The 24231-nt window shown below is 40.9% G+C and overlaps 1 protein-coding gene across 4 annotated transcripts in view; it reads left to right on the forward strand.

Moving 5' to 3' along the window:
• GLI3 (GLI family zinc finger 3) overlaps positions 1–24231 on the forward strand; it is a 216348-nt gene that overhangs the window by 131853 nt on the left and 60264 nt on the right. For all 4 annotated transcript variants that reach the window (XM_072853542.1, XM_072853543.1, XM_072853544.1 and 1 more), the window contains 3 exons: positions 9691–9896; positions 14948–15094; positions 23164–23365. In XM_072853542.1, the coding sequence (XP_072709643.1) occupies positions 9691–9896; positions 14948–15094; positions 23164–23365 (555 nt within the window). The remainder of the gene's footprint in view (positions 1–9690; positions 9897–14947; positions 15095–23163; positions 23366–24231) is intronic.

Consider the following 24231-nt stretch of genomic DNA (forward strand, 5'->3'; position numbering starts at 1 on the left):
TGTAGCAACACATTTCCAAGGCTTATTCGAATAACATTTGCTTGTCGTGTGAATCTGTTTTATATTCGTGATCATGAGTTCTGCATCAAATGCAGCATTAATATATTATCCTTGGTATATTAATGACCACAGGTCAATAGACTTGGAACTGGCTGAAGACAAGGGAGGAAAAATTTACCAGCACTGAGACTGGGGCTGCTATGCAGGTATTGGGTCTTACCCTACTTATGGTTCGTAGAAGTCAGTGTGAACTGAGCAAGTAAGGCGGTGCCTTGGTAAGGCTCTACCAGAAGCAAGCAATGGAAATCACAGCGTATCTTGTTAGCATTACTTTTATTTACTGTTTACATTGCTGCAACATCCAACAGCTCTGTGCAGGATCAGAGCTCTGCTGAGTGTTGTGCAAATACAAGGAGCTCTGCCAGGAAGAGCTCGCGGTTGGACAGCTTTGGCAAATGAACTCTGGTGAGTTGGCTCTGATGGCCTTGGGGGTTACCAGCCCCAGCTGTTTTCCTCACACTGAAGATTATCCTTTGTCCCTCAGCAGAGTCAGGTGGTGTGCCTTTGCCCCATTTACAGTCTGGCAACTTTGCTCTGGCTCAATGAACCTGGGCACTGAAGTGGTTAGAGGCAGCGAGATGTGCTGCCTGTGCTGGGGTGGGGGGGGTACTGGCTGGGTAGTTGGGGGCAGTGAAAGCTTACACAGCTGCTGCAAAATTTGCAAGAGGACGTCTGCTAGAAGCCAAAAAGGCAAGTGGCATTTGGATGGAGTAGTTATAGTCGGTCACGTTTTTGTATGTTTGCACCCTTTATTTGTACAAGCAAAGAATTTGCCAAGCAAATCCATGTAATCCTTCCCCTAGTCACCAATTTCTTTGCAGCAGTCCTGAGAAGGATTTAGAGGAAGAAGAGGCAAGCTGGGACGCTCTGTATGCAAAGGCCAAGTGGACAGTATTTCAGAGGAGTGCTGGGAGGCAGTGACAGCAGTTGGTGGCAGGATGGAAGGAAGAGGAAAAGGAGAGGCAGGGTGTTGTTGGGAGATTACCATTATGTGAGGAGGAGAACAAGAAGCCTGGGCTTGACTTGGAGAAATAGTGGGAGACAGTACATGGTTTTATTTGCATTTTGCAAAAAAGAAGAAAAAAATAAATCAGTCAAAACTGTATCTTCGTACATGTTTAAGGAATGCATGTCAAGACTCCAAGTCAAGACTCGTGTAATGAAATGACTATGCCTTGACTCAGTGGCATCTGAAGCAGTAGTTGCTTACTGTAGTCAATACGGGTATTACTGTGGGCTGAAGGTCACCAGTGTTACAGCTGACCTTATGTAAACAAAATGTTAAATAATAGAATGAATATTCATTGCTTTTTACAGCATAAACTCTTCTTCAGGGAATCCACAAGCTGATGGTTGGATTATTTATGAAGTATTACAAGTAGCAGAGGGTGTACGTAAAAAAGCTGGATCTGCGTTCAGGCAGTCCGTCAGTTGAAAAATAGGAATACAGTCACTGAGTTAGGATTTAGTGCCTTGATTAATGTAGCCAATTTTTAACTGTAACTACATAATGTTAACACTTCCCAAAGAAGGAAAGGGGAACCAGAGTAATATTCTTTTGCTGTGGGTCATCGGCTAATTGTCATGCATGATTTCCAGCACCATGAACATCTCTTGTGCAGTCATTTGTGTCTTTTTTTTTTTTTTTTCCCCTGCAGTGATACCTTTTAATTTCATGAGGGAGAAACATTTTGTTCTAACCCAAAGTGAGGTTATTTGTATATTTTAGGAATTTACGTTCTAGAACTGCACACATTTTGTAAGTCATTGTCCTTGCCTCAATGAGAAAATGCTAATAACATAGTATCTCTTGGTCTGACCTTTCCACTGTAGATACCAAGCACTTTTCGGAGTGCTTTACCACAGTTTTGCAGATGGGGAAACAGCAGATGAGGAAGTCAACAAACTTGTCCAAAGGTGGCACAGCACATAAGTGATGGAAACTAAACCAGAGCCTGTGTACCTTAAACCCTGATGTAGCTCCTCTTATGCGTAAACTACATAGGCGCTGACCCATTCATGATTTATTTGTACCTATGTCTACTGAATGGAAGGTTGCTACCAAATACGATTCTGTGACTTATTTCCCCATACTGACTACAGTTCAAGTGTGAATTTTGGAGGAAAAGTGAGCAAAATATTGACTAGGTGTTGGAACATGGAAAGGAGTATAGGAAATCAAGGTTCTTTCTTATATTAGGATTTAACCATGTTCTTGTTTTCCCTCTTCATTTGCGCCACTAAGAAAATACAGTTAACAGTGCTTACCTTTTTGTAGCACTTGAGCTCTTTCATATGAAGTGTGCTCTGACATTTCTGTGTATTCAATTAACTCTAATTCTTTAAATGTTCAAAATCATTTGCTTAGTTTTCCTAAGTCCAAGAATTCAATACAGCAGCTATGAGGCAGTGAGTGATTTTAGGGGAAGGGACAGCCTATTTTAAGACACAATTTCTGAAAAAAAAATTAAGTATTATAAGATGATATTATTGATTTCCCATACTGTATATTTATGGGTTTGATTGTTTCCAAATTCAATTAGAAGTGCAAAGAGAAAAGGACTGTGGAATTGCATTTTAAAAATACTCAGTGCTGGCCTCACTCTCCTTGCATTGAAGTCAGTGGAAGCTTTACTGGTGGCTCTCGGGGAGAGCAGAATTGGGTCAGCACTTTGTGCTTATGAAGATCATGTCCATGATCACTTAAGGATTTTATCAATTAAATGAGTGGACAGTTTCCCATCGATATAGTGTTTATATAGGGTTTATATAGGGTTGAACCCTACAATAGCAACTAGAGATTTTGAGAAGTAGGATGATTATTTGACTCTTAATTTTTCCGTATCATTTAGGCGTATAGTTAGCTGCCTGAGCCTGATTTATCAAGCACCTACAACTGCTTATGTGCTTGTAACAGTGAGGATTAACTTGATCATTTGGGCTAGAATTGTTCTCAGTTGGATTTTCAGGATAAAGCCTTACTTTCTTAAAGCTCAGCTTTCTTAATATAAAAACCTTTTATTAGCCAGTTGTTGACTGCTGGTGCCGAAGGGTCAGTCTGTACAAGCAACTGTAGCATTAAACAAACAATACTCATTTAACATGGGAGATATTACCAAAGGAATTGAGCCGTGTGCTTTAAAATAGGAGTCACTACATAACAAGAAAGTCCTTATTGTTTGTTCATCTTCCAGGATCTACTAGAAGTAAAAGTGTTAATGTTTTGGGGGCAGCCATCAGAAGATTATTCCAGAAAAAAAAAAGAAAAAGAAAAAAGAAAAGGATCATAGGCAGTTTAATGAGTTTAACATTTTTCAATTCTCCAGGCAGGGCTGAATTGAACAGGTATCAGAGAAACAGTGTGGATATCATTGGTATGAGAGTTACGCCATCAATGCTTGCTCCAGCATTGAATAACGTGCTGTTAAATGATTAAATATCGAGGTTTGAACTTTGACACTTTCATAATATAACAAGATGGATGAAAAGGCAATAATAAATTAGGTTATGTTACAATATTTCATCCCACTTCGTTGACAAGCTTTGTTCTGTGAGATAGATTATTGTTCCATCTGTAACCTCAGCTCAGTGTCATATTTACAATGTTATAGTTAAGGATCACTTGCTGTTTTCAATATAAATGTATTTTTCAACAGATTCATAAAAGAGCCATTTAAAAATTTATCAGGGCAAAACTTGGCATTAAAATTTCCAGTCCTGGAGTTATAGTTTCCTTTAAAATCAGGAAATGCTTAAATCACCATGATTTTTTTTTTTTTTTAAGATAGGTTGTACTTAGAAGGGGTTTTTGCCCAAGCACAGCTTAAAGCTATTTGGAAAGCATTTATGACAGATCACTTCTCTAACACCAAACCAACCTCAAAATTTTCATCCACGTTTTCCTGTTACACAGACCTTTGTGGCTGTCCTGAGTGGCTTTACGTCTGCTTCCAGAAAACATTGCTATAGAAGAGCGCACTCTGACAAATGTGGAGGTTGCAGTACGCCGCAGGGCCCACTGTGCTTGTCACAGTTGCAAGAGATGCAAGAACAGGGACAATGCGCGCTGTATCGATATTCTGGTATGTCTTAGAGCAGTTCAAGGACTCCAAAGCAAAGAAAACCAGTGAGAGGACCCTGAGGCCACTAATAGGCCATAATTGCCTTGAACAGCCTCCTGGGACCTCCACCCACACCCCATGCACCCAGGAGCCCCTTTTAAGCTCACCCTGGGGCCTTTAGTTCCTGCCTGAGCTATGTTGTAGGTAGTGCCCATCTCTGGTCCTGCTCCTGGCTGAGCTGGGGACCTGCACTGTAGGTAGCTGTTCTCCTGGATGGGCCCCTCAGAGCTGTGGTGTAGCTTATCTCCTGTCCTGTCTTTGGCCCTATCTCCTTCTGCACTTGACTGGCTCCCCCAGACCTGGTTTGTCACTTTACCTTGTCTCAGATTGCTGATGGAGCCTGTCACCAGCACCTGGCTCTGGTCACTCAGCTCAGATCTGGTGGCATGGAGTGCATTGCCTGTGCTGGGATTAACCTTGGCTCCTGGCTTACCTTCCCTTAGAGAGCAGCTGGCCTTTGTTGCTCCCCAGCACCCTGAACTGGGTCTCTTTTCTTCCCATTCCCTCCCCTCCTTCAATTCCTGGGCTAACCACCCTTACTCAGTTACAAGCATAAATCCACGTAAGATGGTTTCATGGTACTTTGGGCTGGTCTTCTGCCTGGCTCTTCACTAGGTCTATGGGAACGATAAAACTGTGTGACTTAGTTGGGAAGGGGGTGAAAAAAGGAGAATGGGAAATTGGAGTTTGGTGTTCTTGTTTTGTTACGAAATTTCTGAACAGTTACAGGTGTATTAGCTTGGAAAATAAAACCCCATTAATATTTTGTTAGTCTTCATTTCTTAGAGGCTCAAAATCATCAAATATTTTAGTTTTTTGAATGTACAGAATTCAAGGAAGTTGTATCTTCCCACCTGCGGTTTCCTTCTGCCTTGTGCCACAGGAGCAGTTCAGGAACGTAGGTGGGAGGAAAGGTGCAAGTTAGAAGGGAAAAATGAGGTAAGGTAGAGAGTACTCTCTGCCTTCTCTAGCCTAATAGCTGGAGCTAATCTGGCACCTGTCACACCTCACCCTACCACACCAGGAACACAGGCAGAGACTGGAAATTGTGCTCCTGAATCCTGTCAGTATGACACTGAGAAGGGAGGGTGGCCGAAGGGCCAGGTAGTCAACAAGCTCTGTGCCTGCTTACCTATGTGGGGATTTTTACCTGGGGATTTTTCCCTCCAGTCATAGCCAGACAGCAGTATTTCACCTGCATGAGTTAGCTACTCCGTTACTAACAAAGAAAGGGATAGGGTTTCCAATTGGATTTGGAGCATCTGTTCTTCTTCATTGAAAAATTGGCTAATGCTTAGGTACAAAAACCAACCTAAAGTATGTGGTATGAGCACCCCTACCCCTGTTCTCTCTGCTGATGGAAAAAGTGTGTGATCATTTCAAGATAATACTAGGTAATGATCTGTGCATGCAGATAATTTTGAAACACGTATAACTCGCTCATGCTTGCCGCATCAACTCTCAGATTCCCATGATCTTCCTTCCCCAGCTAAATAAAAGGTCTGCATGGGCTGAAAAGAGAATTGCACTTTGTTCAGTTTTTGTGGCGGCTAAAATCCAAACCTGCTGCTGGTCAGTCTTCTTGTGCAGAGTTCATCTGTTGCAGCTGTAAGCAACAAAACAAATGACACACCGTTTTCATGAGTAATAACTGAAATCTTACACACAGCTCACCTGTGGTTCAGCAGTGGCCAGAAAAAGCATGAAAAAAAAAAAAGTAGCTTCACACGTTTTGTGATTTGCCATACACCTGATGCTGTTCACAGCTGCTGAACTGGTGTGACCACATAGGTTTTTAAGACTATGCAGACACCTTTGCAACATTCATCAAAAAAAGTGTCATGACTAATAGGAAAAAATACACCTGTTTGCCCTTACACTGATCTAACTGCCTTGGCACGTGTGCGCCATTCTCCTGCTGAGTAGTTCAGACTCTCCAGAGCATCAGAGTCTTGACAGGGAGAAGGTGGCAGGCTGGAGATGGGTGGGGAGTGGGAAGACCTATGTTAGGTATGGAAGCTGTGTGGCATTCACGGTGTTTCGGCACCTTAGCGGTGAGCAGGAAGGCAGTCTGGACAGAAAGGAGGAGACGCTTTCACAGCCAGTCCTATTCTCTGCTGCTTCTCTTTTACACCAGGGGTGTAGATGTAATCAAGGTTACTGAGAAAATAATGAAATCAGCCTAATGTGCCAGGATAAAAATTGCAGTGGTAAAACACAGCCATAGGATCTCTTTTACTCCCAAACCTGGAGACCTCCAGCTTCAAATAAGTATTGAAAGTATGATAGGCTTTGTATTACATTTGAGTTGAGTTTGCAGGATCTCTGGGAGTAGACACAAAGGTCCTGATTCAGAAAAGATCGTGCATCTGCTTCGCTCCCTCTCTCTGAAGGAAGCCTTAGTGCTCCAAGTATGTCATTGAACAGGAAAACCCCTGTATAGGAGAGGATGCAGAGCAAGTTCTGCCTTCCCATGGTTTACAGGTGAGGCATAAAGTTGCAAGCAGTATCACTGAAGTCCCACGAAGTAGCCTCAGACCCAGGGCAGAACACCATTTGCCAAGGCCGGGGACAAAATACATGTGAAATAAAGATGATGGGGGGTACCGCCACCCACATCTGGATATTTGATTTGCTTGTCACTGAATGAGTGTCTGCAAAGCCACTCCTGGGCTGTACTGTTTGTTATATACATGCGACAAAAGTCATTATTTATTGGTACACAAAGAGGTTGCAATGTAAGATGAGACGCAGTACTGGAAAGCAACAGCTAATAGTAAGTGTGTTTGGCTGCACCCTTTCTAAAAGTCATATTCTAGTTTGAAGGAGGGAATATCAAAGTTTATCATGGAGGAGAAGGAAGGGAAGAATATGTGACATCTATTGGAATAAATCAGGAGGGCTCAGACAGTGGGAGCTGAGAGCAGATGGAGGCAGGAGGGAAAATGGGACTATAGGGAAAGGAGGGTCCAGAAACAGAGGGGAGTGAGAAAAGTACAGGCTGGAAGTGAGCAGAGAAGTTAGCAGCATGTTCAAATCAGATGTTGGAGAGAGATTAGTAAACATTAGAGTCCAGAGGTGGGAATTTTATGTGGAATCTGATGACTCCTTATTTCTGCCTCTGATAATACAGCTTATATGCCTGCTGTTGACTGATGTTACCCAGGTCAGCATCCTTTCCCTAGCATCCTTGGAAAACTGAGGAGCTCAGAGGAGCAGAGAGAGGAAGAGGCAGGGCTGAGGAGGAGGAGAAGCGGTTGAGTCCCAGTGTCCTTGAACGGCTCCCATTGGATCTGGAGGGAGAAGCTGACAGCCTGGCTCTTAATCTTGCTCCTGTGGCAGCGTTTGGCTGTTGGCCAGCTGGAGAGTGAATCACTGAGGCTGATACAGACTTTCAGCCTTCTTGCAAAAGCTTTTAAACAGTTTTCTGTTTGATATGCACCAGATAAGGCCAGGGCTCCTGCTTGCCTGCATGCTCTTCGGGTTTCTAACTCTTTCTGAATTGACAACACATTAGAAAAAATGACTTGTAAAATGACATCCAAACTTAGTTCCTTTGTTACTCTTGTATTAAATTTGCTATACTACTGTATTTTCCTCACTGCCAGGATGGGAAATTCACTCTGTAATGTGATATCCAGCTGTGGTATTTTTGCTTTCTGCATCACTGTGAGTTTTAAGGCTCCTGCCTTCCACACATGGCTTGACAGGGAACCGCGAGACAGCAAATGTTTCATGGCTGGTCAGGTTTCACAGTACCAACAAGAGTAAAGCTGTGTTTCCACTGTAAAACAAAGGTGCTTCAAAACCATGCAGAGAAAAAGTGCTCTGAGGAAAGGAGATGACTGTTTTGCACGGTGGTGGAAAACAGCTTCTGGTTTCAGGTCTCAGTGCATTTCAAATACAGTGGAGGTGTACCAGTGAGTGGCTGGGCTTTGTGTGCGTCACTTGCTTGGGTGCCAAAGGATTGATTGCATTGCTGGTACCTGCTGCTCGTGCACAACGAATGCAGCTCTATAACAAACTTGGGAGCTAGGAGGTAATTTCGTACAGGAAAGCTAAACAGGTTTACCTTGCAGAAAGCCATAGGAGGGCAAGAAACACACAAAAGCCAAATAAGGAAGTGAAGAGAAAAGAGAGAGAAAAGCACAACAGGAAAAATCTTTATTCCCCAGATTTTATGAGCCCTTGTGGATTTTGTGGCGTCGTGTTAGGAATGCGTAACTTTGATCTTTGTCCCACTCAATGCGCTAGTGTTTCCGAGCTGATGGCAAGGCAGAATTGGCTCCTATGTAAGATTGCGTTCTGTTGGCCTTTTAGGTGATGACAACTATCTCCATCGATCACGGTATGTGTATGTTAAAGGAAAAAAATACATTTCTTGTTTTATTATTCTTTGTAAGCCAGCAGCATCAAAGGAGCAGGCTGCCCTCACTGCTCTCACAGCTGCTGCCTGTATCTGTGCTGTATATATGCTAAATTAATTGGAAAAACAGGGACAAAAAGGCATTTAGTTCAGGTCAACCAGTTAGACTACAGCAAATGCATGACAGGCTTAATCATTGTCTTTTGCCAAAGAGCAGGTTGGCAAGGGCAGGCACTCCAACCCCTTCTGATGGAATTTGGACTTTTTCCAGTGTCTTTGGAGGCAGGATGCTGTGAGAGAAGGGTCTCCATGCAGAGCCCAGACGCTGTCATATCGACAGGGTGGGATGATGGGAAGGGTTACAGCAGGTTATTTATCTTTTGTCAGCTGTGAACTCAGCTTTCAGCCTTGGTTCATCATAGCTTTGTACACGTAGCCTGAGAAGGCACCACAGCTCTCTCTTTGCAAGAATGAGGTAGTTAATTAATGTGGTCTTGTTAAAGGTATCGGTCTCTGGTGCCACTCTAAAGCTAAACGTATTCAGCAATCTTTCTTCCTTTGCCACCAAGTTTTCTGCATCTTTCATGGGAATGGATGTCAACAAAAAAATGCTCCAAAGGACCCAGCTGTCTTAATGGCTTACAAAGTTTGGGTCTTCTGAAATAACTTCTGTATAAACGTGCAATCTTGCACTTTCAGGCAAATGAAGGGAGTGGGCGCAGTGTAGCTCTCAAAACTCTTTTTCCAATAGCCATGTGGCTTTGAAGATGTAAATGATTCAGCATCTCAGTATGTCTTCCATATTGCAGCAAGAATTAATATGTGGTATACAGGGTGCATATTTCAGAGTAATTAAAGTGATTTTCTGCTGGACTCCATGGGGAAAGGGTATTGAGGGATGTAAAGATTAAACCAAATATAAACCTGGTTAAAATTGGTCAGAGAAATGTTGCTAATAATGGTTACAGAGAAGAATTAATTTCCTATCCTTTTTCTTTCTAGGCAGTTGACTTTAGTGGAAGTTACTACATGCGCAACCCAGTTGTTATTCTTCAAGAAATGAATGTGTTACATTTACAATATTTTTCTTTATCATATAGATAACCTGGATGTTTTTTGTTTGTTTTTCTTTCTTTCTTCCAGGCCTTCTGCCTTATCTAGTAGCCCGACATACTCAGAGCTTCCGTTCCTTAGAATTTCCCCGCACCGAAATCCTGCTGCAACATCAGAGTCTCCCTTCAGCACCCCTCACCCGTACATTAACCCCTACATGGACTACATCAGGTCCCTGCACAGCAGCCCATCCCTCTCCATGATCTCGGCAGCCCGTGGACTCAGCCCAACAGACGGTGGGTTAAGACAGGTTTCCTGTTTTCTGTCATGGTAGCAACTTAAGTTATATTAATCTTGTCAACATTTTTTCCCCCTTGTTCAAAGCAGATTCAGCAGGTTTGTCAGACATATTCATTATGTCATAAATGTTTCAATACTTCATCAGCCGATCACGGCTCATTTGTACATCTCACAAATGTTGAAACTTCAGGGAGAAGAAAAAAAAAAAGCCTTGCCTCATTCAAAATTTAAGCTGGAAGGGTGGCATATGTCTTGTGACATCTTTTGTGGAGCTGACCCAGGGTGTGAGTCTGATCTCCGAAGAAATCCGCTGTATCTGCACTGAATCGAGCCAGATTCTTTGTGAGTGTAGATCAGTGTATTACTATGGAGTTCTTCAGGCGCAAAAGGCTATAATATTTTTCAATCATGTAAAGCATGCACTGACTTGTTATATTTAGTCAATAGTTCTGTTAAAGTTATGTAGAATTATTTCAGTTTACCCTAGCCAACGATATTGCCAAATGAAATGATGCTGATGTAGAAGAAGTGGCTGATGATCAGGACTAGCACCTTTAGTTTAAATGGTGGGCAGTATACTTGAAATATCAATGCTTTAGGTCTTGGTGTGACCATGGCTATTACTTTCCAGGTTATTTGGGTTGAAGTGAACTGCTGCAATCACTCTTGTCATTACTCTGGCACATTTCCTATTCATTTCAATGGGAATTTTGCCAAAGCGAGCAATGAGTAGAGTTGCAGAAAGGCTCAGTCTTGTTAGCAGTAGGCTTTTCAATAATAGAGTAAGTAGTTTAACATTTCAAAATTGTAGCATTTGCTGAAGAGAGCTAAAATATAACATACTCCCAAACAAATTTGTAGTGAAGATAATTAAACTATTATTTTAACTATGGGGAAGATCATCTCAATGTATGCAGAAACTTACCAGAGTCCAACTGCCTTTAGCTGAATTTGAAGAATGAGCAGTGCACCCTATCCAAACGGATAACTAATTAATCCTCGCTTATAAGAACATATACCTTTACAGTTAATCCATTAGTTATGGGCACGTATGAGAATAAATTTTAATGACCTATTGTCAGTCAAGGTATATGGCATGCACATAGGGCTTTCCTAGCAGCACTTTGGATGTTGTATGAATCCTTGCTAATTCTACCCTTTTTATTTTAGCCAAAACATTAAAAAAAATATATTTTGAAGGAACAATTTGAACGCTCCAAAATACATGTTTTGACTCAGGGAGCTTTGGAGCTTTTGATGTAGGATAAACATGATAGAGCTATAATGTAATGGCATAAATTGGGAAAACTTTTGCAATGTATATTTGGGCTTTTCACAAAAGCTAGTATGCAGAACACTTTACTATCTTTCCTTCGATAATCTTCAGATCACATTCCTGCAGAATTTCATTTATGCTTAAGGTATGCTCCAGTTGCACATACAAAGAAAGGAGGGAAGGAAACCACCTATCACACAACCATATGATATTAACCTCTGTATGTTCTTGGTCTCAGGTACACAGCGCTGAATTCACTTGCATAGATGTAAGCATATAGTGGTATCTGACTTGACACCCAACTGACACTCCAGAAAGACAGAGATCTCCTAGATGTGCTTTGCCATATTCACCAGGCCAGTGGGAATCTCTCTGAAACTCCAGGTTGTCTTGGGGTAGAATTTGGTTCCAGATTCTGGCACCTAAATTTATGTCTGTACAGTATAGAAATCTGTGATCTTCGTGTGCTGTTTTGCCATTATAGTGCAGTGAGATCTAGGTAGTGCAGTCAGTGGAGCCTTAGAGAAATATGCAGTTCACCCAAATACAGACACTTGCATGTTACCAGCTGAGTCTGGAGCTCCATCATGGTGCTAAGATTCATCTGTCTACAGCGTAGATGTTTGGTGTCAGTTCAGCTCTATGAAATACTTTGCCTCAACTCCAGCTGCCACCTCAGAAAGGCAGTTTTCTCCTCTAAGGCCTGTCTCATACTGGCCAGCCTCATGTAGGTGCCTGGGATACCCAGGGGATTTCAGATGGCAAAAGGCACTCAGGTGTGGACAACACAGTTGAGTACGCTCTGTCGTAATGCTCATCCCCTGAACCTTGATTGCTGACTGTATACACAACCTTAGCCTTTCATAAGTACAAGCTAAACTGACTAGCTTAAGCTTCTTTCTTTGAGTTTTAAACAAATACATCTTAGTTGATGTTTCCTCTAGGCTCATAGCTCATCTTTGATTAGTTACCGCAGCCCAGGTGTTGTGCAGCACCTCGTGAAAATACAGTAACTTGACTGAGACATTGGAGATATTTCAGTAAAACAACATGCTTATTGAAAAGCTGTTAAATTTGTTCTCTGGAATCCATAGTTTGTGTGATCAGTCAGACATACAATGAAATGCTTTTTTCAGGTGTAAGGTTCCCGGGATCAGATAGTCCAAGTCATGACTTGGGCACTACTAGAATGCAAATAAAAAACCCCTGTGATTTAAAGAGGTACATGCACATAATATACTAATAACATAACGGACACCATGGCTTAAATCATATAGCATTTGAACTATGAAAACTTGAGGTGGTTGTTGTTCTTCTGAAAGTCATAGTGAGATTTCTCTTGGTGCCCTGGTTGCTTTAGGCCAGTTAGATAATTAGGTCAGTGTGCTATTGGGCTTAGTCTGTCGACTCACAGATGTGGGGATGGCCGAGAGCCAAACCAATCTGGAACATAACGAAACGCAGTTTCATGTTCACTACAAGTCTTGCCAGCTGTAATTAATGACTGCCACAGCAGCAGTAATAGTAGAATGTCTTCTGTCTTGTCACTTCACTTTACCCCGCAGAATCGGTGGGCCGGGGGCGGCTGAGGACTCCTCTGAGTAACACAGAGGGTTTGGGGTAGGGGTAAGGACTGAGTTGGTGTGTGTAGAGCAGAGTGCTCAAGTGAAGTGCAGCAGTGCCCACAATGCAGAAGCAAATGCCTCCCCCTTGTAAAAAAAGCAGGGGCAAAGCTGAAGCTACCCAGCAATAAACAGGAGAAATTCAGGGCTGCGGGCCTTCCCGTTTACCCTTCATTTACCCTTCATGCAATACATCATTTAGTAGGCTAATTTTTTATGTTTGAAGAAGGTAGTAAGGAATGATCTTTAAAGAGCACCAGAGCATTTCTCAGCATATGGAACATTTAGTAATGCAATTATGTGCTCACTATGTTTTCTGCAGCAGTTCATTTTAAAGTTTGCAGCCAATGTTATTGTTAGTTAACCCAGACACTTATGTCAGAAAGCTCAGGAAGTATTTTAAGTGTGTCTGGAAAGATATGGTGTTTTCCTACTACTGTAAAACTTTTAAAATCAGTGATTCAGTGTGAGTTACTCCTCTTTTAAAATTTGGTCTGAATATTTTCTTGCTGTTTCATAGAAAGTGGTGGTGGCTGAAGTAGATTATATTTAATTGAGAAATCAATTTTTTGCGTTTTTTGTTCCAAATTACAACCTTTAATTTATCTCAGCTCATTTTTTATGCCATTCCTGTTCCTGTTTGATGTACTTTTATTTTTCTGAACCTTTCCTGAAATTGGTTATATTTAACATTACAACATCAAAAGCACATTCTTCCATTTTCTTTGGTAAAATTAAAGACAGATTATACACTTTAGAAATGCCGTTGCTGAATAAACTTTTCTCCAAACTCCAATGCCATGTTTACCTCCTTTTAGTGTAAACGTTGATTCTTTGCTTCTAAGGTTTGCATTTAGGACCCGATTCTCTAATGTAACCTTTTTAGTAATACTGTGTAAGTAATAATATTCAGGTTAAGGTGGTAATTCAAAGAATTTCAGCTGAAAATTTTGTTTCCATTTAAGATTCAGTTGCTGGGATCAAAGAAAAATCTCACTAAATAATATGGAAGAATATAAAAATAATCTGTTGGGGTGTAGCCCATTAACCTAAGGAACTTGAAGTGTTTTAGGCAAACTTATGTACCATCTTGTGGTGAGCAGAGTGTAAGGAAATTTTAACTGTTTTGCAAGTGGGACAAGTAGAGAGCAGAGAGGAAGGCTGCTCACCTCAGGTCACATACCAAGTCACAGTCAGGACCAAGGAGATGGAGCCCAGCTTATATTATGAGTAGTTCTCACACAAGCCCATGAAATGAGCCTCTACTTACTGTAGCATAACTGAAGCCTGCTGAAATGAGATGATATTAAAATTATGTGGACTTCTATGTTTGCCCAGAGTTGCCGATTAGTTGATGGCATGCTTGAACACTGCAGGGGAAGAGAAAGCTCACACATTATTTTTACAGGAGAGAAAGGCTAATATAAGTCATTATCAGAGGACTGCATCACTCATAAGCTCACTGAAAGGATGTAGAGCCTATCCAGTCCGTGGTTTTGACTCTGCCAACATACTCGCATGTAAAGTACACTTATATATAAACTTTGAAGGATGGGATGGCCGTATTCATTGACTTCAGTCTGTCCTCCAAAAACACTGCCCCTGTGTTGTTCATGGACAACCGGTATTTGTCCTGAAAACATGCTTTGTCCTTGTTTACTCCTAATCTTATTCACAAACTGCCACTGTGAGTAAAAATCTTCTGGTCCTCTAAGCAGCGACTCCAGAAACTTGAATGCTTATGGAAGTTCAGCTGCGTTATTACCTTAGAGATGGAGTCCTTTGGGCCGGGGATGAGGTAAATGGGAATAAAGCTCCAGGAAGGTTTTCCTGCTTTTTTATGTCACTAAATAAATCATATTGGTTTCCATTGCTGTCAGACTGTCACTTTTTGAGTCACTTAATAATAAATATAAAAAAAATGAGATCACCGAGCTCATTAATATTTTATGCCTTGCTGTTTTTTGAATGGTGTCTTTGCAGTATCATTGGTTGAAATATATTGACCCGTAGTGGCATACTGCAGATGTTGCATTACATTAAAAAATAAACAAGCTGTTTTAATAGCCAGAGAAACCAGCAATGTGATAAAACTTTCCTGATCGTTTATCTTACGTCATTAACAGTGCTTTTTATGTTGTGTTTTTAGCTCCACATGCTGGCGTCAGTCCAGCTGAATATTATCATCAGATGGCTCTGTTGGCAGGCCAGCGCAGCCCGTATGCAGACATCATTCCTTCAGCTGCCACTGCTGGAGCCGGTGCTCTTCATATGGAATATCTTCACGCCATGGATAGTAAGTGACGTTTTCTAGAAATAAAGACAGTCCTGCAAAGGGAACCACGTGGGTTGTTCCTGGTCTTGACCCAGAAGGCCTCCATGCAGATAGAGAAGTGGGAGTCAACGTAAGCCTCCTCATGAGGCTGGAGGGCCAAAGCATTGATTGCCAAATGTACAAGGGTTATGTCAAGCCTGAAAGTAAACTTTGAAAGTAAGTAGGGAGAGGAACAGGACTGCTCCTGAAAACAGGTTACAAATTTTATTTCCAGCAGGGCTTGAGTGCTTTTGAAAATATCCTTTTCTATTCACAATCAGTAACTCACATTCATCGTTAGGGTGAGTATTTCCCTGATTACCTCTCTGTTAATAAAAGTTTTACATCTGTTTTTCCATTAGGAGAGCATGCTCCCCTCCTTTTTAGAGAGTGGTAGCCATGCTTACAAGTTGTGTATCATAGACTGATAGACTTTGAGACCACTTCTAAGGTGAAGCCGTTTGCTGAATTCTCAAGGATCCTGACTTAGTCTTCCCTAATATTGAGAGCCTTCTTTACCCACTTCAGTATCTTTCAGACCTCTAATCTGTCTCCCTTTCTCTGGTGAAGGAGGAAAAGAGAGCACCCAATTCCAAAGTGCTCATTACTGCTGCTTTTGAAGGGATTATGCAGAGCACTCCCCTCTAGCCATAAGATGCCTACATGCTTTTTGGGATGTACTTGGTTCCTTCCAACAAGGGAAATAAAAGGTGGTGACAAGAAAAGGTGGTGACTGTTGACTCTTGCTTGGTAGTACAGAGCAATACAATAGCATTAGACCACCTTGTTGTCCCACAGCTTTTTAAAGTCTTTGTTAGCATGCAGTTTCTTCTTGCCTGCTGTTGGCTGCATGCCATAGCTACTGATCTCAAGGCGTGTGGGAGTTGGGAGGATCACCTCTGGAACGCATGGGAATATAGATAGCTACCCCTGCAGAACACATGCTTGGGAGTGTGAAGTAGTTGACTGACCAACAATTTTTACAAGAATCAGGCTAGACAGATAGTTGTGGAACTGGGCAGGGAAACTGTTTTCATTCTGTTACCTTGATAGTGAAGGATTTTTTAATTCAGTTTCTGTTATCAGTTTCACTGCACTGGTAGCGTGCATAGTGATTTTACAGTAATGTAACATACCTTGAACCCACTTCAGAAACATAATAAACCCACACAAGTAGTCTGGACTTAAACCAGAAATTAATGTGCAGGCTTCAGTGCTTGAAAGCTTAAGAATATGATACTTCCTGATTTGAATTTTGAGAGGAATAGGGAGAGACAAGGTACGTTGCTAATGCATTTGATGCATATTAATAGTATCTTGCAGAATGGAAACTCTGTTATGCATGGTTCAGGTAATGTAAATCTGCTGCTGTGTTCCAGTTGCAAGGACAAATCCCCAGCTTGTATGAATGGACATGACTTCATTGAAGTAAAGGGATCATAGAATCATAGAATAGTTTGGCTTGGAAGGGAACTTTAAGGTCATCTAATCTAACCCCCGCTGCAATGAGCAGGATATTTTGTACTTTCAATGTTTTTGGGAGAGAGTTTCTGAATGCATGTAGGTAGCACTACCAAACCACATATTTGGATGCAGACTTGTTTGAATGGGTCTATTCAGTCTATAGGAAGATAGATACCCAGATGTATGCCAGAAAACTTAGGAAAAACAGAAGACATTGCAGTACTCACACAAATAATGGCATTTGCTCAAAGGACCTTCATGTGTTAGTAAAGATTGTGTATGCTGTAATCTACATAGAATTACAGCGTTTGCATCCCAAGAATGTTATCACTTCTTACTTAAGGGAAAATGTTTTGACCTTTGCCCATAACTTCAGCCCATTCATAAAAGGTACCTAAACACTGTCTCTAATAAGGATATTTGCTGTCACCAGCTTTAGCTACCATAGATTTGAAATGCACTCTTTAATTTGTTTTATGTTTGTTTTTAAAAATTAAGATCACACATTTGAGATTCATTATAGCAGCAACTTTTCAATTAGGGATTATTTCAGAGTTAAAGACAAAAAATGTGTAGCAGTATTATGCAAATGGGTTATTTTTAAACAGTAAATAGAGAATTAAAATAAGAGTGAATCTTAGTAAGGTCACTCAGCTCACCTTCCATATTTGATGAGAATGTGTTTAGTCAGGCAATAGCTGCTTTTATCTAAATAGAGTATGAAGTTACCCTTTTACTTTGTAAAAACTAATTAAAACTATCTTAACTTGCATGGGTATACAGTAAATTAATTGTCATTAAGTAGGAATCTGAATGTCCTATCATTCATCATGCTAAAGCAAACCCCTTTCTTCTTTGTCAGAATTTTAGATTAGAAACGAGAACAAAACAATTAGCAGGAAGCCAATATTAAGACTTTTTTTTAAAAAAAAAAAACAATAAGAATGCCCATGTTTGCATTTAATAACAAAGTACAGTGATCAATGCAAAGCAGTGCCATTTGTTTGGATCTTTCTTATTAAGGGTTTGTATGGTGATCTTAAAAGTACTCTTTCACCTTTGCCCAGTCTTGTCAAAGGATACAGAAGAGAGACTGGTAGTTTCCCTCATTATCTGCTATCAAATTCTGAGCAAGTTGGCTCAACTCACTCAAAGGCTGCTGATCATTTATTCCACACAACAACCAAACAGATACAAGCAAGACATTGTTCTTCTTTTGTGAAGCGAGTCTGTCTCCTAATTGTGTGTTTATACAGCATCTAGCACAGTAATGTGGCATCTCTACCCGCTCCAGTAGTACAAATACTAATTCCAACACCAGCATGCGGTAGGTACAAAAGTATGTTACATACAATTTGTGCAGTTTTGGGCCTTTTTTTTTGCTCTGTGGTGCTGGAAAACTGATTTAAAAATAGGGATGATATGAGTGGGAGAAGCATTAATCAGAAAGTTAAATCTTGCCTAAAGAGCAGTAGACTTCCTGAAGCTCTGAACTTCACTGTCCATGAACTGTCTAATATATTGTGGAATAATAAAGCCAAGATTGTGTATGCTTGATTGTCATTTTTCCTCATCCTGCCCTGTGTGGCATGAAAACTGGACCAGAATTTTCTTTGCTGCTATAAAGCTTTTCTACAGTTTTGGTGGCCAGAATCCCTGACCAAGTCTTCCTGTCTTCTTGCTTGATCTAAAAGGGTCAGATATGCTACCTTTAAGTATAACATCAAAGTAACTACGAGGGGAGTAGATGGGGAAGGTATTGACAGTACCACAGTAGCAACAACTGAAATTCCTTGTTGTGGCTGTAAGGATACTGCATGCCAAAACTGTCTTTTAAGCACTTAAGTAATTCCAAAAATCACAGCCTTTTGGGTTTGATACCTACATTTTCCACTTGAGGAATATGTTTTACTCGGCTTTCAAATGGTGTTCAGTGGAAGGCAAGCATCTTCCCTGAGGTTTCTAGATTCACCCTGAGAGTATTAATATCCTCACTCTGATTAACTTTTGCCTATGCTCACCCAGAATGGGAGGTTTTTCTTTTTCAAAGGTGTTCATCATTGGCCTACCCCTTTTGGCGTTAGAGACACTGATAGCAGCCCAACTGCTGTAAAGAATTTGGCCAGCCTGAAGAGTTAACCCAATGTGAGAAGCTTTGGACTGGGTTTGATTCCTGATTTTCAGGCACAGTTGGAGAATGAGGGTGGAGTAGCAAAGCCATTCCTTTTCCTGTCATACTGATGACAGATTTACTAGGACAAAATTTATGACAAACTTTCATGAAATGAAAACAAAGTTTACACATCTGTGAGCAGAAACCAGAAGGAAAAGAAAGAAAGAAAAAAAACTTTAATGTAAAAAAAAAAATCAGACTTCCCATGTTCACAGCCTTCAACAAAAACTAGTGCCTGAGACAGGTTCAAAGAAGTTTGATTTAAAGGGATGGAATAAAAAAGGTTTGATGAAGTTTGATTTAAAGGGATGGAATAAATGATACATGTCTGAAGATTGCCTTATAAATGATTAAGCAATGCTAAAAACTTCAACTCAGAAATCAAATTCATGGGCAAATTTGCTGGATGGCATATTCAATTTTTGAAATTTATGATGGAGATAGATATCTGTTATTTTAGAATTGATCTCCACCCCAGGAATAAAATCTTTTCTTCTGACACCTGCTGGATTTTTGTCTGCACACTCAAGTCTTTACTATCAACTACTGACTTTTTATTACTATAACGTCTACTCCAAAAAGGTGACATTCCTAAACAAATCTTCACTGTCAGCTTCTATTTGCATGCTCTGCCAAAGCTGATGGGTTTTTTTCAGCACTTGCACAGAGGTAAATGGATTTTTAGTAAATCAGTGCTCCTACGTTTTTTGGTTTTAAAGCATTATGAAGTGGGGAATGTAATGCTTCAGTGGGAGAATACTGTGAGCAGATGAACATCTCAAATTGCTAAATAAATATTGAAGTGTTTGTGTTTAAAATAAATGCCTGGGCAAGGCTGAAAAGTTTGGTTTAGTATTCAGAGTCACTGACAAATTGTGACCTATTCTTTTTTATAGTAACATACTAACTAAGACTGATGTTATGCCAAATGAATGGTTTAGCAAATGTCCTGCAGTCTAATGAGTGGTCAGCTCATGCTTAAGACTTTTTAGGCATGCAAAACCTAATTAAACCACAAAGATCTGAAAAAACAGTAATTCCATTTAATTGTCTTTTCAGTTTTGAAAGTCATGGCCTCCCTTGAAGCAAATCCCCCTCCCCTGTGGTCAGACTCTGTTGAGCTCTTGCCCAGCCTCAGCCGTTTGCTCCAGATGTTAAGCAGAAATATTCCATTTTTGTAGGAGACTGTTGGCCCTTAGGAGGTTGTTCCCATCCCAGGTAGATGGAGGGGACTGCCAAACTCCCAGATCTAGGTGGGGCCTGAAACAGGCACTGCCTGGAGAAGAGGAAGCCTGAGACTGCTGTGTGGTGTGGCTGAAGCCCAACCTCTGCCCCTCACAGCTGAAAGGAGCATCTTTCTCCATCACTGGCCGCAGATCTGGTGCATCCCCAACAGAGCGGGGACAGGGATGTCCTGGCAGCCCCTGGCAGGCAAGGGGGAGGTTTAATGCACGGTGGGCGGAGAGAGGCCTCTTACAAGAGCTGTAGCATGACTTAGGCAAGGAGTAAAGGAGACGGGCTCAGTCCAGAAAGGGCAGGGAGGAGGAGGAAGGAAGTCATTGCAGTTTTCAAGAATCCTCAGGGCACCACAGGGAGTATAAATTGCCCTCCTGTGTGATCCATTGAGGGTGACCATGCTTCTCTCCAAGATTGTAAGAGCTTCGAACAGTTGTCAGTAATGCTTCCTCAGTCCTCTCTGAGATGTGGGCTGGAGTACCAAAGAGTCTGCTTGGGCAGTTGTGGCATGGAAGATAAATGGTGTCTGATCTCAGAAGCAGCAGAACACAACTGTTGTCTCCAGCTTTTATTGCCCAGTCTAGCTTCAAAGGAGAGCTGCTCAGGTGCTAGTATTCTTAACAACTGCTCCACTTTTTTGATCAAACCTATGCACCCCCTCTCTAGTTAGCATCAGTAGCCATCAGTCCATGTTTCGCAGGCTCGTAATGAATTTCTCAAATAAGTGGCAATCCCTTTGTAGTTGTACAGATTCAAAACTGGACTTCAGATCCATAAGAAGTAATTTTTCGAAACTGTTTCTCCTGGAAATCACATTTGAAACTGTTCGTACATGGCCATCAGTAGCACACGGTGACTCTCAGTTGTAAATATAGAAATTTAACTAAGTCTTGCTTATCAAAAGATAGGGAGCTGTGCTTGTCCCCTGTGAGCATCTCTGCTGCCTTCTTGCTGGCACAATGAGGGCTGTGCCCATCAGTCTGAGGAAAACAGAGGGTTCATAATTATGTTCACATGACCGCAAACTGTTGCTGTCGTGTATAGCACACCATTAGGATGGCTGGTAGTAACGCATGATGCTGTGGTAGCAGTGCTTGAGTAACATCTCATTTTGCTGGTCAGCCAATGTTTAGCAGGTCTTCCTTGTCCCCTTCACTTGCTGTTTGACCAGGAACACCCGTACTTAGCTATCCCCTTGTAAAACCACGGTAACAGAGTATTCACCTATAAAGCACTTGAATTATATCCTCAGCTGAGGCAAATTATATTACCGCTGCTGACTTCAGAGGAGTTGTTGAACAGTCAGTGGAGGAGAATTGTGAATGAAAGATGTAAGTGCAAAGTATTGCTATTTTTGTTTTACCATGACATGTATTTTGTATTTCCTTAAATATGTTGCAGCTTCTTATAGCTGCTGATAATTGTTGGTTTTTATTTTAGCACAAATAAAAGACCTCTGCCTTTGAAAGACACGAAGCACAGTACTAAAAAAGTATCAAGCAGACACAGTACAATAGCAAGCTCATAAAAAGGAGATAAAACAGATTACATAAAATAATGTGTATAGTGTTAGGAAGAAATAAATGGCTATGTCTAAGTTTTAAATGATGAATCAAGAGCATGAATATTCATTGAAAGACTGAAGCAGTATGGACTGAGGCCTATTGCGGATACAGAGCACAGAGGAAAAAAAACCTCTCTATTAGCCAGATGCCAAAGAGAATTGACACCCATGTTGTCTGGTTGAGGCAAAACTAAGCACAGATTAGGAGAAGGACTGTAGACAGAGATCTGATCACACAATCACAACAGCAATAAAGTGGCAGCTTTTAATACCAGATGAAAATCTTGGATAGCATGCACAGAAGGAAGGGCAACCTGCTCAGGTGCATAAGGAGAACGTAATGGCAGATAATAACGCAGCTCTGTCCTTGACGTGAGTGTAATTGGAGTCGGTTGGACTCTTCCCCTGGTTAATGTTAGGTACATAAGCTTCAATACCCTATTGAAAAAAGGTCCTGGGCACCAAGAGATGAGCAAGAATTAGGAAAAGCAGACCCATAATGGAAGCTTGTGGCCAACTGAATTATTAGCAAGTTACAGAGAATGTCAGGGGGTCTGGGAAAACTAGCTGTAAAGTAGGCATCAAACCCAAGACCTGCATGACCCTGGCTGTCAGGATCATTAGGACTCAGTCCTTTACTACAGGTTAAAGGGATTAAAAATGTAGAAGCAGCAGTACTGTTAAACGAAATAGTTCAGTACGCAGTGGGGAGGCTACTTCTCTCCTTCTCGGTCTCAACTGAGATCGAAAATAATTAAATAAAGGGAAGAAATTTGAGGTGATATATCTTCCGTCAGGACTACAGAGAGTTGGGATGACATGGTAAAATAGACCAGAAGAGGTAGAGATTTTCAAAGCAGCACAGATAATTTAGAAATGTAATATATATTTATTTAAATGGTATCTGTATGGTTGCCTTCTCTTTGCTGCTTTGAAAAGCTTAATCTCTAGTTTTAAAGAAATTTGGCAACTGTAGGCCCCTGTACACCTCAACATAAGAATATCATGGGATCCTGTACAAATTCAAATAAAGCCTACTGTTTCTCAGTCTAATGCCATGAATGTCAATTTGACTTCTGCTGATAGAGCTGGCTTTTATAGCGTTTTTTCAGTCCTGATGTTTAGTTTTGCACGAAGTATTGACCAGGCAGAATTACGGTCAACAAAGGAAACGCTGCCTCTTCATTTCTACACTATATTTTACAATTTAGCTTTGGCTGTATGTATTAAAGTGATGGGGGTTTGGGTTTGCTAGTAGCCCAGATCTGAACCACTGTCTCATTGCTCGTGGTTGAATTAATGATGTGAATGTCTAAGAAGCCATCAGATTCATAAATCACCAGAAATGAGAGGGATAACTCATAAAAGTCTTTTCCTTTTGTTTAGCAATTTATCATTTTGCTTGCACATTAATAAACAGAGCTCCCCTGAGGTAAGCCACAGGAAGATAGATTTTTCTTCCTAATTTTCCTCAATCATAGCCAGTAGATCACAAGTGGAGAGAGTGGGCTTGTCACAGCATGTTGGTGTCTTGCGACTCCCTCTACCCATCACTGATAAAAAATAAATGCGATTAAGTACCCTGGTGGATAATTATTTGTGTTTACATAACAGGCGCCAGGTTTCCAAGTCCAAGATTGTCAGCTAGACCAAGCCGAAAGCGTACGTTGTCCATATCCCCCCTATCTGATCACAGCTTTGACCTTCAGACCATGATACGGACATCTCCAAATTCCTTGGTCACAATTCTCAATAATTCTCGTAGCAGTTCCTCAGCCAGTGGTTCTTATGGCCACTTATCTGCAAGTGCAATAAGGTAAGAATAGCATTTTCTACCTATATTGTATATTCTCATTTTCTGTGTCATACACACACATGCAAATGTGAATGTATACTCACATCTTTAAGTAACTGTTTTGTTTTGTAAATATGTGTATTTTGCAGTTTCTATAATGTATGTTCACTGCAGCTTAATTTAAAGTACAAAATACTTTTTTTCTTGCTTAGAAAGGTAACCCCAAGGGCCTTTCTGGCATATTGTTGTCCAGTGCAGATAATACTCCATCTGACCAGCAGTAACAGTGTGTGTATGTGTGCTCAGGAATCTGTTTTCAGCAAAGAAGCTCTAGGATAGGTTTGTGACTTAAGTCGCTTGTGTTCTTCTGGCCATAGATATAATGTGACATAGGATGGTGAAATGTTCCTACATTACAATCATCAGAGGGTAAAGCACAGGCGTGTGGTACTGTTCAATTAAGATGTTTGGCTAGAACTTCTTGGTATTAATCTCCAAGTTTTTTTCACATTTTAGTTTGTATATCAAAAGATTAGACTTTCTGTGGCTAAATTAGCTTTTTTTCCTATGAAGGAAGTACTATTATCATCCATCATCAGAAATTCTGTGATTTTCACTTGGCTGCTTCACTTGCATGTGCAAGAAAACGGTTGTTTTGGAGGCAGAAGAACAGACTAGCAAGGGAAGAGGTGGGCAGAAATTGTACAGGAAAGGGAAGCAAACAGGGCACAGGGAGAGGGAACAAAAGCAAGAATGTCAAAAAAAGGGAGTGGAAGAAAATGACGAGAAGCAGCAGAAAAAATGGAGATGCCACTGCAGAACATTCTTGTATTTGTGACATTGCTATATGTTAACTGAGAAAAGTTCCTTTGGTATTCCAAAAAAAT

Source organism: Ciconia boyciana, chromosome 2 (assembly GCF_034638445.1).
Source record: "Ciconia boyciana chromosome 2, ASM3463844v1, whole genome shotgun sequence".
NCBI lineage: Eukaryota > Metazoa > Chordata > Aves > Ciconiiformes > Ciconiidae > Ciconia > Ciconia boyciana.